Below are 16,926 nucleotides of genomic sequence, written 5' to 3'. Positions count from 1 at the left end.
CTTCCGATTTTAGCAATTATTCCTTTGTTCTGCTTTATGAGAAACCGTAAAATTTGCTTACTTCCGTGATATCTCCATTTGTGCATATTTTCTCTAAATTGACCAATTCTGGCTTTCGTCACTTATACATTCAAATAAAATACACTTACTCACTCCCATTGGTCTTCCTGGACTGCTGTTTAGTCCAGGGAGGGCTAACCAGAACCCAAAAAAACACTGACAATGCAGAAATGCAGCTGATTTAATGTCATTAAAATATTTTACGTGCCGAGACATTTACTTTCCTGAACGACCTCTGTACACTGCATAAATGTTTTTATTGACTGCTCAGTTATTGTCTGCTCCCTCTCTTAAACTAGTAGTGTTCATTTAAAAGCCTTCTAATACAAATGAGTAATTAAGGATTGTTAAATAACTTTCCAACAGCAGCCCTATCACATAACACACACAGAATCCAGCTACTAAATTTCTGCTGTGATAAAAACCTGAACATTAACTCCTGCCCTTTATCCTCTGTTTCTTGGCCAAGTTCTTAGGCTTTTCACCCGCTTAGTGCAATCTCCTCTGAGTAGGATCATACCCGAGAATTTGTCAATGGCAGTCTGAAAACGTAGATAAATTATCAAATCTAACTCCTATTTCTGAAGAGTTAATTGAATATCACTCACGTTATTTGCTCTGTTTGAGCCTTGTGAAAGATTTTTTTTTTTCTAGTTTATAAAACTTTATTCAGTTGTGAAAGAACTCAGGCTGCTTTTTGCCACAAAGGTTTTCCCCTTACAATCTTTGGCCAAAAATACTTTTCTTTCCCATTCTTGCACTTCGTGGGATGATTCAACCCACTTTTCACCTGCCACTCTTTGTTTCCAAAGTGGTGGTACTGTCATGCAGCTGGCACAGAGATCTGGCAGCTTATGAGATAAAAGGTGCTTTCTAGCTGGAAAATATTAACCTTACTTTCCACTGAAAAAATGTTTTCAATTATGTATACAAAGGTATAGATGTGAAGATAAAGAATAAATGGGGTTTTTGTGTGCACTACCTAAGGCTAATGCTTTTGACAAATAATGTAATGCCTTAAATTCTTTCACCCAATGCTTGCCAAAACACATCCATACGACATAAATGTTTTCCAGAGATATTACAGTCTATTGTCTATTGTCTGACCGTTCCTGCAGCTCGTGGCAAGACGGAAGGAAGCAGAGGAATGTCACCAACATCTGCTGTCTCCACAGAACGGCACTGTCACCTCCCCGGCGCACTCAGAGGACACCCCTGCGGCGCCGAGCTGGTGGGCTCCATCTCTCCAAACACTGCTAAACCATGCGCTGGCAGTTCGCTCGCTCTCGGGCAGACCAGAAGGAGACAACCCCCCTGGCCCCAGTGCCTCATCCCCAGATGGAGAAGGGATGTACCCGGGATGGAAAGCAGGGCTACCAACCCCAGAAACAAGGCTGGAGAGGGTCACTGTTGGACACAGGTGAGATGAGAACTGCCTGAACAGCAGCTCTGCCAAAAATGCCCTGGACGATTTACTCTCCACAGAGTCTCCCCTGACATCAGGGATGCAGCTGATTGCTTCCAGCTTGGTTCTGCCCCCGGACCAGCAGAGCCTGCAATCATTTCCCAAAGCTGCAGAGAAGGCTCTGACAAGGAAGGACGGTGTAGAAAGGGCTAGGTGATCTTCTCCACCTGCCTGTGTGACCCACAGGCACACATGGCTTTCCTACCCTCTTCATTCCATTGTTTTCACTAATCAGAGCACATCTTCCCACAGAGAAGATCAGCCAACATACCTGGACAAAATATCTACATTACTGTACATTAGACTTAACAATGGTGTTGAAAACTGAGCAAATGTGAATTAAAGGCAACTAAAAGCAAATGCTACAAACCAGATCCCACACACTAAGCACCCTCCAAACTCTAATGCTCCTTCCACCTGCCCACAACGATGACGCGATGGCTGTGCAGACTGCTGTCAGTAACAGCCTCACAGGTCTGGTAGGATGCCTTGTCACACACATTGTTTTTACTACCTCTCTTCTCTACCAAAGACCTGGGTCTTTCTTATGAAAGTTTATACCGGAATAGTCAGAAAAACTTTGGCACACCACTATTCTCCCCCTTTCCCTTTCCCAAATCACTGATGAATCGATCACTGAAAAAACACAGAACCAAGGCCAGATCCTTAAGATCTTGGCAGATGACCTCCCCTACTTCTTTTTATGATCTTCCTTATTGCTAAATTTCTGATGGGCAATTCATGCATTTGGTTTAGGGAACTGGCCCATTTATTTTGTTATTTTGTGAACAGAGATCTCTCGAGACCTCCCACAAGTAACATGGCAACTTGGGATTTAAGCTGTTCAGATGTGGATACCAAAAGGTCCAGGCAGGCAGTCACTGCCCATCATCACCGCCTGACATATGACAGTATTTGGTGGATCCCACTTGTCTTGCATCAGGCTCCCTGTCCCGTGTCACCTGCAGGGGGACAGGGGCTGGGAAGGGCAGGGAGCAGGGCAGGGGAAGGAGGAACAGGGAGTTTCTTGCGCTGCACACTTTCCATTGCAAACACATCTGCTTTCCACTGTTTTAATCCCAAAGAAGCCACAGGTTTCAAGACAGTGAAAGATCATTAGCATTTAGCATCGCGAAGCCTCCTCCTCCCACTACCAGTTTAAAATGGCAGATTTTGCTCTCTCAGAAAAGTGTAGTCCTGGATGAATTCAAGTATCAAACCTAGGCACATTCTGACATGAAATTACTTGGCCCTGACCCTCCCAGTCCCCAAACCTCCCGCTCACAACTCCCCTCATGCAGGTGTTCTCCACTCTTCCATCCAAACAGCTGACAATAAAACCCACCCGCACGAGAGACCCTTTTCTGTAATGAGTGTCTCCTATAGATGCTGTGCAGACAGATACCAGAAACATTAATGAAAAATACAAAATAGTGATATGGTACTATAAATTTGGGTAAAATTTTCATTGACTTATTTGTGCAGTTTCTTGGACACCAGCCTGGAAATGAACACAGAACAGCTGCTGCCTTCACAGACACTCTGCTGAGAGCAGCAGGCCACCCTACCCGTCTCCAAAAACACTGTTCTACACAGACCCCCAAGTTTACTGAAACACTCCGCAGTCACGGCAGGCTGCAAGAGATGCAGAGTCAATCTGTGTGCGCCGCTTTCTGGATTGCTTTAAGCTAGACTGACAGTCCAAGAGTTTTTATGCTCCACTGCGTTTACTTGCACATGGATATATCCTTTTACCAACTCCAGACAGGGCACATGGAATGACAGTGCTGCTGCAAATCATCCAAACTAAGAGGAGAACATGCCATCTAAATTTACACCTAGCTCCTTACTACTCCCCTGTAGGTATATTTCTAATTACAATATGAATTATTAAATTAATTTTTAAGGCTGTTCTTTTAAAGTTTTCTTTGAAACCAGGGTGACAACTACACTTAGAACAGCTATAACGAGAATAACACTTTCATGCTAAAAATATCATGTTCGTGATATTCAATGAATGATGCATTATCCTACAAAGAGCTGTTAGCAATACTTACCTCTTTTGAAAAGCAACTGTTTGTAAGTGGTGGTACTTAAATCTTGTTTCTCTGATAAACTAAAGGAGCAATGTACCTTTAAAAACTTCAGGAAAACAGCTTTGCATAAACTATACTAGTACTGTAAGATCCTTGGAGAACATCCACAAGACTGGGACGAAGAAGGGCTCAGAGTTTTTACAAAATTGAGGCAAAAGCATGACCTCTGTCCAATCCTGATTCAGTGTAGCTCCAAAGAGCCAGTGGGCATGCCTACCGCATTGTCTTGGGCTTTGTACCGAACTCTTCGTGTTGTCCAGTTCACTGTTCCACTGTCAGGATTTCACAGCGTTCCTCCAACTCAGACCCTTCTGATGTCTGGTTCATGACTGATTGCAGATTTGGTTTTCTGGTTTTTTTTTTTTTTTCCTTTTTTTACCGCACCATTCACCTGATGTGGTTTAGGATAACAAGCTCATTAATACTACTTTCACATGACAGCGGTCGGTATGCCCTGACTCTTGAAACAACCACTAAGTACTTCTAACAAAGTACATAATGAGATAATTTGCCTAAATGCTCTGCTTGTCCAGTATCTATTCACATCAAAAGACTAGCTGGGATATGCAGTACAAATGCAGATGGAAAGGTCCTCACTTTTTGTCCTGTACCCTGATTGAAAGCTCCCTGGAGTTTATTTGCAAAAGCTTGAGAACTAAGGGCTAGAGTCAATAAAAATGTCTTCCTGGTTTCGGCTCCACGGAGGTCTGTGTGAGCCCCAGCAACACGGAGAGCATGCATGGCCTCACATGAAAGCAAACCCAAGTTTGACTTGGACCTCGCTCCTACTGAAGTTTCGCCAGTGACTTGGTTGTTGAGTCTACACTTACGCTGGCAGCCTGCGCTGCCAAAAAGTTCACCAAAGACCCATCTCATTAAAAATCCAATTTTCCATGTTTCAGGGAAGACTTCAAGGGAAGGGCTGCCTCTAAAGGAGGAAGAAAGCTGAGAAATGTGTTCATGTGTGCACTTTCAAGACTACCACTGTTTTCTTCACAATGTATTTCTGGATTATATTTCACATTTAAAGAGTAACTTGACATTAGATATATCCCAGATTGTTTATTTATGTTAGCGTGAAATAAGACCGGGCAGAAGACAGGCAAAAGAGCTTATTTAAACAACAGGAAAAAAAAGAGCCTCTTTGTGAAGGATTATTTCATTGAGCAAATTTGTTTTGGATTTTAGGCAGAGGAGGAGGACAAGTTCTGGGAAGCCAGACAGCACATGTTTATAACTTGTTCATTTTTCTTTCTGTCTTCCTTTTGAGTTCAACTTGAATTATAATGTCTCAGAATATCAAGAGTGGAAGAAACTCCAAGAAACAAGAACAAGCTTGTTTTAGTGCCTAATGCTGCTTCTTCCAGATTTCTCCACGGCTTTTAAATTAAGCTCAGTTCAGGTTCATATCCCAGGAAGATTTTACTTCCCATACCTTCTTGTAACTGTCAACTATTCTGCAATCTTCAATATTTAGTTGTTTATAGACACTCCAAACAAATTATAATATGTTTTATCTACTGCAATAAACTACTGCCATGTTTAAATGTTGTTTAAAGGCTGTTTAGATCTCTGGTTGTTAAAGATCTCTGAAAGCTGCAGGCAAAAGAGGGCAGAGTGCAACTGCCACAGTCATTAGCTGCAGCAGTAACTCTGTAGTTTTCTTCAGCTATTATTTTTCTCTGCCATTTTCAGACCACCTACCTATGGACCAAAAATGAGTTTTTAAAAAAGCCTCCTTTACCACAAACTGACCTTCTTGAACTTCTTCGGCACAGCCAGTCTGAGTATTTGCACATCTCCAATTGTCCAAGCATTGCAATGCCTCTTTCTCACCTCACTCTCTATGGTCTTTCTTGCTTCAGATCAAAAACTGAGATCCAGGGAAAAGGTACGTGACATGACCAAGGTCCTACTGTAAATCCATTAAGGACAGAAACTGAAGTGAAGATCTGCAGCTCCTGGACTAGAGATGTTGTGGCCGGATCACCCAACGTCTCTCAAAGCATACATAACAGAATGATAGGATTGAAAGCTGCCAGGAAAAGATAAAACTGACCAGAAACATAAAAGATCTGCATAGCTTTAATCACAAGACTCTTGTAACTGTCCCAATAGGCAACATGTAACTTTCACTTTTATCTATCCATAAAAACCATAAAATTATTTCCTGTAGTTCCAATGTCAAAACAGCCACACTAGACTCAAAACACTTCCAAATGCAAACATTTTGTCTACCAAAACCAAGAAGCAAATGAACACTAAAAAAGGAGTGAAAAAATGTGACCACAATAAGTAGAAAAACTAATCATTTTACAAACCTAACAAAAACTGCACAAAGGTGGAACTCCAGACAGCAGGACCATGCTTTTTTCTATCTTAAAACACCTTTTTTAAGTCTTACCAACAAGGGTAAGGAAATCTACTTAAAAAAGAACAAAACAGCAACACTGAAAACAGATTTTTCTGCGGATTACAGTGCAGCCCCACCAGTTTACACACAGAAGATGATCATTATGTTCTGTTCCTTAAACTGGACTGTGATTAAACTGGGATTTCTGGGGAACCATGAAAATCAAAGGGCAGACTCTGCTAAAAATGTTTTGTAGCTGCCTGGTCACATACAGTGAACTGCCAAAAATTTGGCATCAGTATTTTTACCTCTCGAATTGCAGAACGTGGCTTGCAGAAGTTTTTCACCACCAGCAGAGCAAACAGAATAGATTAGACAGACACCATTAGGTCATTGGCAGTGTAACTAGGAGAGCAGGGAAAATATTTTGAAAAATTAACATCATCCTGCCTTCCTGAAGTTTAGAGAAAAAAAAAAAAAAAAGCTTTATTTCCTTGGAGGAAAAAAAGGAGGTCAGATTTTTCTTATTGGAAAAAAGAAAATTTTACAGCTTTACAAATGGCCTTGTGAACATCCTCTTTCCAAACCAGCTATGTAAAACAGGAAGGAATTATAAATGTTTAAAAACACATGCCCAGCTAACACTGTCACATGCCCAACAGCAACAGCATTCAGCTGTCACCTCTCAAACTCTCTCCCAAAATGTACAGAGTTGCTGACTCTGAGGATGACAATGCCTGGCAATAGTACATATGCTTAATATTGAAAGAAAAAAAAAATATCCTTTTTTTGTTGCTTTCCATTTTGTTTCTTTCATTCACTCTCGCCAACTGGATATTGTTTTTGTCTCTCAATCTTTCCAGTGTGTTTTCTTTCAAGGAAAAAAAAAGTTGGTGTACCCCCCCCGCCTTGTAAACACAAACCAGATCTCTAACAATTTGCAGTGGAGGAGAGAGGGGGAAGAAAACTGGCAGGTGTGACTAGCACTAAACTCGGGAGCCTCCATACAAGCACCTGTTCAGCCTGGTCTAGCATCTTGTTGTGCCCCACAGTTTAGTCTTGTTTCTTCAATTCTTGAATACGGCAAACCCAAAAATCATTGTCTGTAGTCCACGTGGCTTCTTACCGGCCCATCCCCACCCTGACACTCACAGAGGTGGGACCCCAGGGGCTCTCCAGAAACACTGGAGGACAAGAAGCCTCTTCAGCAAAAAATTGAACTACAATTCTCAAAATTTAACTACAAGAGTGAAATGGTGCCTAAAACAGCCAGGTCCTAACCCAAAGATGAAGATGACGGGGAACAATGACAGCTGGTACCCTTTTAGCATCCTACTGACTGTTGCAAGTACCCCTGCAAAGACACTCCCAAAACTTTGTTGGGTGTGGGGAAAGAGCCAGAACGGTCAATACCCCCAAAAGGGCAGGCTGGGGAAGAAAACAGAGAGCAGGAACAGCAGAGCCCTTCCAGGAGGCACTGCTTCTTTAAAGGTCTCTTCCAACTCAAACCATTCCATGGTGAGACTTATTTTTGGTAAAGGTTTCTAAAAGCAAGAATCACGTGGAAAAAGAAGTGAGAAGCAGAAGTGGAGGAATTTGTACCCATTCAAAGAGCACTCACATTCTCGCTCCTAGAAGTCCTGATTTACGCGTCCAACTTCCTAGTGAGATTCCAGAATTTGCTCGTTTCTATTCATTCTTCTTCACTCAACTCCCCTTAGCTGTTTTCCCTCTTCTTCTCCCCCACTGACAACCATTTTTATTTCTCTCCTTATCCCCTACTGTGTGCTTTTCCTGCCAAAAACATCGCCATTTAACAACAGTGCCAAGCAAACAATTTTTTTAAAATTAGTTCAAAACAATCCAGGGTAATAAAACTACAACACTTAGCAATATGGTTATATGAGTCAGGTTAGAACATATACCAATTTTTACATTCAAATAAACCCATAAAACCAGCTTAAGTCAACTTATAAACTTCTGGTTGTCACCAAACTCTATTTCCACATTTCTTTGTCCCTCCCCACTCTACCTTTTATTGCACACCCAATAGCCTACTCACTCCCCAGCCTGCACTTCAGCCCCATCAGATCTCACACAGGCCTTCCGGGACCTGCTGAGGTGAACAGCAAACTCCCATCAGATGTCTATGTTATAAGCATTTCAGCCAACTTGAGATGGGCTACGCCACTGGGAAATGGATAGGGATAGCCCACGGTGCAGTCAGCAGCGAGTCCATGGTCCAGTCCCTACATAGGGCAACCAAAATCTCAGTTATGGTGACTTACTTCCAAAACAAGCAGAACTGATTTCACTGCAGCTTCTCCACAAACAAGCCAACTTCTTAAGTGTACTACAAGGTAATTAGAATTTAGGGAAGAGACAGAAGGTTGGTTCTTTTTCGGCTAAGAGGTACAACAGGGAATTTTTCTTAGTTTAATATAAGCTGAGTCTATGCTCAGGACAAAAGGTATCTATATACACGTGTATATATGTACAGATATATGTATAGCTACGCATTGATATCCATATTTATAATTTTACTTCATACATACAAAAGATGCCTAAGAAAATCTATTTAAATCAAATTTTAAGCACCTAAATCTTGTTCCAAGTTGTATGCAAATTCACCTTTTTTTTTTACCCAAAAGCTCCTCCAAGAATCTATACTCTACCACTCTTAACAATATGAACCATGGTCGAAGTCACTTGCTTGTTCCCTACAGAGGACTCAGGATCTGCTGCAGCTGCCCATCCAAACATCAGAGAAGACTGAACTAGTCTGAAGCCAGAGGGCTGGCTCCTGTTCCAGCTGTCATAAGCAGCACTGTGCAAATGATGCCTTAGAACAAAAGGGCATTTCAAGTGTCAGAAAAAGAAGTTTCAGCTATAATTTAGGGTGGAGAACTTCAACTCTGTCAGCTTTTAAGCTACCTTATGTTCCCTCCAGATGGTATAAGTGGAGCAGAGACTGGAGCAGACGTGGCTTCAGATTAGCAAACCGTAATCACTCCCCAATGGCTCCACCCCCTTCTGCCCTGAGATACAGTCCAATGCTTTAGTCTTGCTTGACAAAACCAATTTGGTCATACCACCACTAACATCACATGTACATGCACTGCATTTTTGAACAAGGCAAGGACTGCTACACTGTCCTATGCTGAAAAGCACTGAAGTCAGGATAACTGTGAATGCTAATATTTTTGCTACTACTTCCAATTCTCTTATGCAGCTCCTGTATTCCTTGGATGGGAGAGCAAGACAAACATGATTAAATGGTTGAAGTATGGGCATTTGGCATAACAACAACCAGAAAAATAACTAGATGATGATTTTAATGAGATTATTAAAATTATCTGCCAGTTTCTTATCTTACAACTGTGTCTCTGAATTTACGTCAGCTCGTTTCCCTCTAATGTATACCACCCCCATTCATGTACATATATCCCCTCCCTTTCCACACACACAGAGCAACTCCATTTTGCAGCCACCGAAGTCTGCATATGGGCCGTCTGAATGCCACCATCTGGGCTGCTCTTTCTGAGCTCAGCACTGGACCACAGGCAAGTGACGCCAGGCTGGCAGTCTCCGCCTGGCACAGCAGCTCCCACTGACAGAGCTTAGTTACTCATCATCTTTTTCTGCCTTGCTGTGCCTCTCATGAGCCCATGTTTGCATGTTGTTCTAGGAGCTTTCCCCAAACTCAAAAATACTCACCTTTCCATTTGAGTTTCAGCCTCTAAATGTACTGTCTAGTGCAACTGGGTATATTCTCCTGTCAGTCCCATAACTCACTTACTGCTATGGCATCTAAACATTGCTACATGCTTCATTTCATCTTCAGACACATATGTTGGCTCTATCAGAAATTGTTTACAAGACTGTTGTTCCTGTAACAGTTAATATAGTACTGAAAAATCCTAGAGTATCATGGTATTGTTGCATATACCACCTATCTATACTAGAGACACTTTGAAAGAAGTTCCCTCTCTGACATACGTATAACTGATTGATCTTTTGCCAAGCTAGGCTGCAACATTAATGACATTTACTTCTTTTAAAGAAACCGCCTTGTGCGTATTTGGTATCACAGTATATATCAATAGCTTTTGGGAAGTTAAAATGATTAATTATTTCTTACCTATGCTCAACAGGACATGACCTTCATTTTCTTTAGAAGGAACCACAGAGTCTCGGAAAGGCTATAAACAGAAAACTTGAGCTGTGCTTTTGAAGACAAATAGTTGCACTTGTGCTTGGTTGCAAGCTGTGCTATAGGCTTTCAGAATTCCGTTCAAACTCTATCACGCAGCAGTCACTTCATTTTAGCCATTTTAATAAATGCAACAGATACAGCATGCCACTCCCAGACTCTAACACATGCACATGAACCCGATGGACTCAAACTCTAAACATAATCAAAGAAGAGACCAAACCATATCTCACCTTCCATGCAAACCACAGTTTTCAGCTTGCTCTTACAAAGTTTAACTGTGCCCTAACTAGCCAATATACAGTGTTTTGGAGAAAAGAGCAATATATTTCTAAGATGCCTCCTTCCCTAATGCCTGAGCTGTTCACACCTGTAGAAATATCATAGGTCAGTTCATTCTTATAGAGTCAACTATGGCCTTTCTTCTAGATCAAAACAAGAAACAGTCAATATGGTACCAGAACCTTTTCCCCCCAGCAAGGGCTGCAACACTCTGCCCTAGCACACATATTCAACATAGAGTCTGAAATGCGTGCATACTGCAGAGATATGGTTCTGAGATGACATAGATTACAATAGCAACATGTGAATCCCGAACAAATGGTCAATCTTCTGCACAGCTGGCAATTAGAAAAACCAAACTAAAGAGGTCATCACTTTTATAATAATGACCTAACAAAAGTGGCAGTCCAACAACTTTCCACTAAATTCAAATGTTATTAAAAAAATCAAGTCACTGGCTATCAAGAGGATATTGCCTTTAACAGATTTGCCAGGTTTTACCAGATTTTGTTTCTCTTAACCCAATTCACTTCTTTAGCTTCATACCCAATCAAGCTAATAACCAAGCTCCTGCTTTAAAAGGTGATAAAAAAAACAGAGGCAAAGATTTTCTGGTTTTGTAAACAGATACATATAAATAAAAAGTAGAATACAAGACTAGAGATCAAATACAACTGACTAACCATAATGAGACTTCTCACAAATATTGGTCCCCTGCAAAAGCTGTTAAGATACCTCCCCATAGAAGACAATAGGAACTGTCGTATTTTTTACATCAAGCATTTTTCCCAGTTAAGCCCAGTTATGGACTCACAGTTACCCACTAAGTCTCTCGCAGAGGCTAACCCCTCCGATGTAACGAATCATGCCATTTCCAACGATGAAGTTTGTGCAAGACAGGTTGTGCTCCCACAAGACTGCCAGCTGAGCTGCAAGCTCCCTGAAGGCACTAAGGTTCACCATAAACACAAGAGCTTTCTGGTCCAAAAGAAGAGCTCATTTCTCCAATCCAGCTCTTCAGCTCACAACCACATAACAAGTTCCTTCAAATAATAATCACCTAACACATGTAACTATTCCCACAGGATCAGAACAGGCAGAAAATGCTATCTGGTAGGCATTAGTCACCTTATTTATTTGTTAGTTCTGGGAGGTGCTCAGATAGCCAAGCAGAGGTTGCTGCTCCTCAACCTAAACAAAGCTTAGCTATTTGTATAAGGAAAATCTGTACCTTTGTATCATCCTGGGACAAATCATCAGATGACAAATTCACAGGACCTGTAAGTGCAAAGATTCCTGCCTTTAATAACAAGCAAATTCAGTTTGGGTCTGCTTTGGCTTCTGCTGCTGGTCTCTCTCCTTTTTCAAATAGGAGGAGGGACACAAGGAGCAGGCAGACAGGCAGGCGAGCCAGAACAATGGGCATGGGCCGCCCATGCATCTCCCCACAGCGGCGTTCCCGTGGGCAGCATGCGAGCTGGATGCACACAACAAGTGCTATGTTCTTGTCACAGTTATGTTCAGGCTAGGCAAGCATGGCGATTTGTCAGCCAACTGCTGATTAACCCCCACATGCTCAGAAAAACAAGATTTCTAGCACCACTCTGCCAAGCAGCTGGGCTCTGCTTTCCTTCTGCAGGGGCCTCATGTGTTTTCTGAAATTAGACCTTGCATTTTCACCCCAAAAAGTAAAAGATAACTTCATTTCTGCCAGTCTTTTTTTCTTTTTAATGGTTTCTTCCCAAGGTTGTGAGGAAGGACACAGCATATGCGAAACAAGGATCACACTGCAAGTTTTGCCCAAACGCAGCCTCAGTGACTAACTGTGAAACAGCAAAGAGGAGTAATCCAGCTACAGGAATGCAAATGAACACCAGCATCACTCAGCCTTCCAGGAGCATTATTATTTAGTAAATTTATTTTAAATAACAAAAACTGTATAGCCAGAGTTATGCTGGTAAATACATTTCATCTTATATTGAATCTTTCAGGTCAAGGTTCACATCTGTTCTCAGGTACACCAATCCCTCTCCATTCTCCAGCTCCAGTAAACAGTAAAACTAAGTACGACTCAGCAGCCAGTACAGGGTGGTTTGGAGGACCGCCTTGAGGAATGTAGGGTTTTAGGACCTCTGTCCTTTCTGGGCATTGCACAAAGTCTATACTCAAGTTTTTTAAAAAAAGAGCTATAACATATCTTTGGAAAAACAATTCAGAGACAGCTGCTGATTATCTAAATCGCACAATCTTCAGGAACAACCACCCCACCTAACCTGCAGGTCTCTGGGATATGAAGTTCTGGGATGCAATTACAGCGCCACTGCAACCAGTGCGCCTGTTGCCCTGACCTCAGCTGTGTCCCCGGATGTTGGCAGGAGTCAGGACTGGGTCCATGCTGATCAGTATCTCGATCGTTAATTTCTAATTAATCCACCTTCTTTAACTAACCTTCTGCAGCAGTCACATATATACCTCCCCTTGCATTCTAAGAGAGTGCAATAGCAGAACACAAAATCACTAGTGCCATCAAACAAAGCATCGCAGGTATCACCTTTCGGCTAGAAGGAACAGACTATTTCTTCTGTAACTGTAGCTGCAGAAATTTACTTCAAAAGCTTCAACGGGAAGATATTTTTTACAGTATTGCCATGCAATTGGCATTATTATTATTCAATTTCACAGTTCTCAGAAGTGAAAAGCTGTTTGCTCTGTATCTAATATTCTGTAGAAGCAAATGGTTATCCTCCAGATAACAGTATTCAGTGAACCCATGTGCATGGAATTTCAAGGTCAGAAAACAGAAAAAAACCACAAACTACTGAATTGTCCAAATTACCAGCTATTTCACCTTTTGTTCTGCATCCTCACTGGATAATGTATCACTCCATGTATTTGAATTTAATTAAGTTGCTATGGGAGATTCACTGCTAAACCAGTAGCATCACCTTACACTGACCCACTGCTTTCGTATGATTGCATTTCACAAGAAGCAATGTACTACTATAGCAACCTCTACTCAATGATAGTTCAGGGCTTCTCATAGCATTGTTTTAAAGGTCTATTGATCTTGACTTTAGGCCCATCTAGAAGTGAGTAGTTATTACTTCTTGGAATAGCAGCAGTTTTAAAATCTGAGGGGATCATTTCATGACATGAATCACCAAATTAATGTCCTGAGCTTGGCAGCCACTTTACATAGGAGTTCACTGAATGCAACTGAGGATGTAGCAAAAAGTACTGTCAACCATTCCATACTATTTCTGCTTCTAGCAGTAACAATTTTAACCCAATCTTGAAAAAAGTTCTTTTGGTCTCCTGAATGTTGGCAAACGGAGAGTGTAAGACAGACTACTAGTCACCAGTAACGATCATTCATGATTTTTCAGTGTCTAGATTTGGTGGTGGTCAGTGAAAGAGGCCAAAAAAAAAAAAGTCTCTTTTAAAGAAATATGGTAACCAATGATAATACCAAAACCCAGAAGGTTAAAAAACTTTTCTGCCCATTAACATATAAACAATAGTTACAGGCTTTTGATGTCATGGCACAAAGTAGAGTGTAAAACGTGCAAGTGTGATTATTACAATTTGTATAGGTCCTTGATACTATCAAAATGGGCATACTTTTCTTGCTGTTGAACTGAAGTGAGTTTTTGGGTTTGGTTTGGTTGGTTTTTTTTTAAATACAGGCAAAAAAGAACACCAATGGTGCCTTTATGCAAAGGGTACTGTTTCCATTGAAAACACAAATAGCCAGGTGTGCCTATGCCAATATCTATGCCAAGTATCTTTGGCATAAAAGGACAAGCAGTTTTACAACTCGAATCCAAAATGAGACTAGACTAGTGATTCTCTCTGGGCAATCAATACCCACCGATGTTTGTTACCTGCTTGTGCCAAGTCAGCCGGAATTAAAACTGCTTTTAGTGAAAAATGTCGAGGTAATCATGACCTAGAAACTGTACTGCCCAAGCTACTGCCACTTATAGTGCTACCAATCCAGGCCATTCACTTTCTGTCCCCAAGGAGCAGCATAAAGATCACACTGGTAAGAGTACGGCACTCAGATGAATACCCAGAGTCAACGCATTTGCACAGTGCGTCATCAAAGTCATTCACAAACTCTGTATGGCAAATTGCCTCTTACGCTTACAATAACAGACACACAGTTTGCAACTGCTAACAACTGCTTATCGTTTCTCTGCAAATTTACCTTCTAATGGCAGACCACTTGTTGCCTGAATGCTGCTGGGGAAGCTGGGTATAAAACTCCTTTTGCAGCACTAACAACGGCAGCCTACCTGTTTAAATATGAGCTCTACAACGACCGTGTCCCCATTTTGTCCATTCACTTAAAGTCCCTAGCTGATGCTACCTGGAGCTGCAGTCCTGTTCCCTTCCCTCAGTCTGGTCCCGATCCTGTCGGTAGCTTGCAGGTGGTCGCGTTTCCGCGGCCCTCAGCAGCGCTGCCTCGGCACAGCCACGGAGCGAGACCCAGCCTCTCGCACAGCTCAGTTTTCAGCTTGTTGCTTCACCCAAATATACCGCACCAGCCACATAAGCAGATGGTCAAATGATGAAAATTTTCAGTTAATTCCTAACAATCATACATAAATGCCCAAAGTGTCACACTTCCGATGCTGAAGAATGATCCTTTTTTGTGATTTTCTTTTCAGCTTTAAGAGATGTTTGCTGTGAGGTACACAGGGACGTACTTTGGTAATGAAAGGGTGTTCTCATCAGCAAGCACAGTCCCGCAATCCTTACAGAGCTAAACCGCTCACCAAAATATTGAATGTCTAATTGAAACACATGGGAATTTTGCCACATTAAGAAGCCTGGGCGGAATCCCAAAACTATTCATACAAAACACTACTCTGCTCCTATCTTTATTAACTTAAGTGGCGTTACTGGAATTTGCAGGCTGGAGCATTCATTCAGTTAAACACTGCCCTCTCCCGGAACCTTCTGACATTTTTCTGGTTCTTGCAATAAAATTAGTTAATGCTCTTCCAGTCACTATAAATGCCATAACATTTTGTGCACAATTTCAATCTGACATCGGAAAACTGATGCTTTGTAGGGAGTATCACGATTTACACAACTCTGGTAGTGTATGACTCACGTATTCCACTGTCGTCTACTTACAGGTCTCTAATGTCATATGAAACATGTGATGTTCCTGAATAAACAGCGTTTGAATCTGTGCCAACTTTCTAGAGCTTTTAAAGACTGAAACATTACGGAATAAAAAAGTGTACCTTCTACAGAGCTTGTTGTACTGCAGGGCATTTTTGGACCTTCCACTGTCTCAACTTGGTTTGAATTAATACTCTATAAAAAAATCAAAATGACAATAACTGTATTTGATGCCCATGACATTTATCTGAAAACTTATAAACAATATCAAAGACTGTTATAAGGAATATTAAAATGATTGATAAGAGATTGCACAGAGCATTTACTTGGTTGCTCTCCAGAGGAAACTGACAGCAATTCCTCAAGAGGGAAAGCGATAAGATATGTTCAACTACAGAGAGAAATTACCTCCGGCTTACAATACACAAGGGATCAAAGGATCAGACTTAACATTTGTACTTCATTGCTCATAACCTCCTCCTCTACAAGAAAAGCAGCACAGCAGCTTTGCACAACGGATCTGTTCAGAAGTCTAGTTAACCTTGAAAGCACCCCTATAAAGCAAGCAATTTTGATGGACAAGCAATGCAAAGGGCCTAAACCAGGACTAAACACTGACTACACGGTAAACCCAACCTGGAAGGCAGGAGCTGCTCCCTCCCTGCATCTGTGAGCCCTGGCCAGGCTGATCCCTCACTCAGATACACACACCAACTATGTCACCCCTGCTCAAAAGGAAGAAGGGGCTAAGATCCAGTCCCTTATTTTAGCAATTAACTTCAAAGATTATAAGCAAAGAGAGTGGAGGAGAGAATGTCTCCTTTTGCATAGTTTCTTCTACAACTTTGCTTGCTTTTAGTCTTTCCCTCCAGTTAGCTTGCCTGTGTATTTGCCATCTAGCAGAGCAGCAATCAGAGAAAATGCATAGTAACCTGAATACAAAAGAAAAAGTCAGGGATGACTCTGAGTTGATCACTGCAGCCAAACAGATTGGAAAGCCACGCAGCTGTCAAGCTAGCTATGTCCCCTATCTCGATGGGACTAGTTGCATTTTTCTCTGCTCATCTGTTGGTGTGTGAGACACTTTCCTGCTCCCACACCTACCAGGCAGAAATAAGTCAGCTCCTCCTTGGGAAACTACTAAATCTGTCCACTACCAGGCAACAAAATTATTTAAATTACCATAAATTATGTTAAACTTTTCAGATTATTATCTTGGTTTGGCTTTTTTTAATTACCCTGATACCATTTCATATGTGTTCATCAGTCCCCAGATTTCTTTTCCTCTCATACAGAACCTCTCCCCTGCAATGGCTGGGCT

At 41.6% G+C, this 16,926-nt stretch overlaps 1 protein-coding gene across 1 annotated transcript in view; it reads right to left on the bottom strand.

The window, feature by feature from the left end:
- The window catches only part of ARHGEF28 (Rho guanine nucleotide exchange factor (GEF) 28), a gene marked incomplete at both ends in the record, with an annotated part of 63,990 nt that overhangs the window by 42,631 nt on the left and 4,433 nt on the right, over window positions 1–16,926 (bottom strand). The window contains 3 exons of the mRNA XM_009704847.1: window positions 10,116–10,176; window positions 11,701–11,747; window positions 15,728–15,800. Of these exons, the coding sequence (XP_009703149.1) occupies window positions 10,116–10,176; window positions 11,701–11,747; window positions 15,728–15,800 (181 nt within the window). The remainder of the gene's footprint in view (window positions 1–10,115; window positions 10,177–11,700; window positions 11,748–15,727; window positions 15,801–16,926) is intronic.

Source organism: Cariama cristata, unplaced genomic scaffold (assembly GCF_000690535.1).
Source record: "Cariama cristata isolate BGI_N322 unplaced genomic scaffold, ASM69053v1 scaffold14097, whole genome shotgun sequence".
In the NCBI taxonomy this organism is placed as follows: Eukaryota; Metazoa; Chordata; class Aves; order Cariamiformes; family Cariamidae; genus Cariama; species Cariama cristata.
This window is presented reverse-complemented; position numbering and strand designations above follow the sequence as displayed.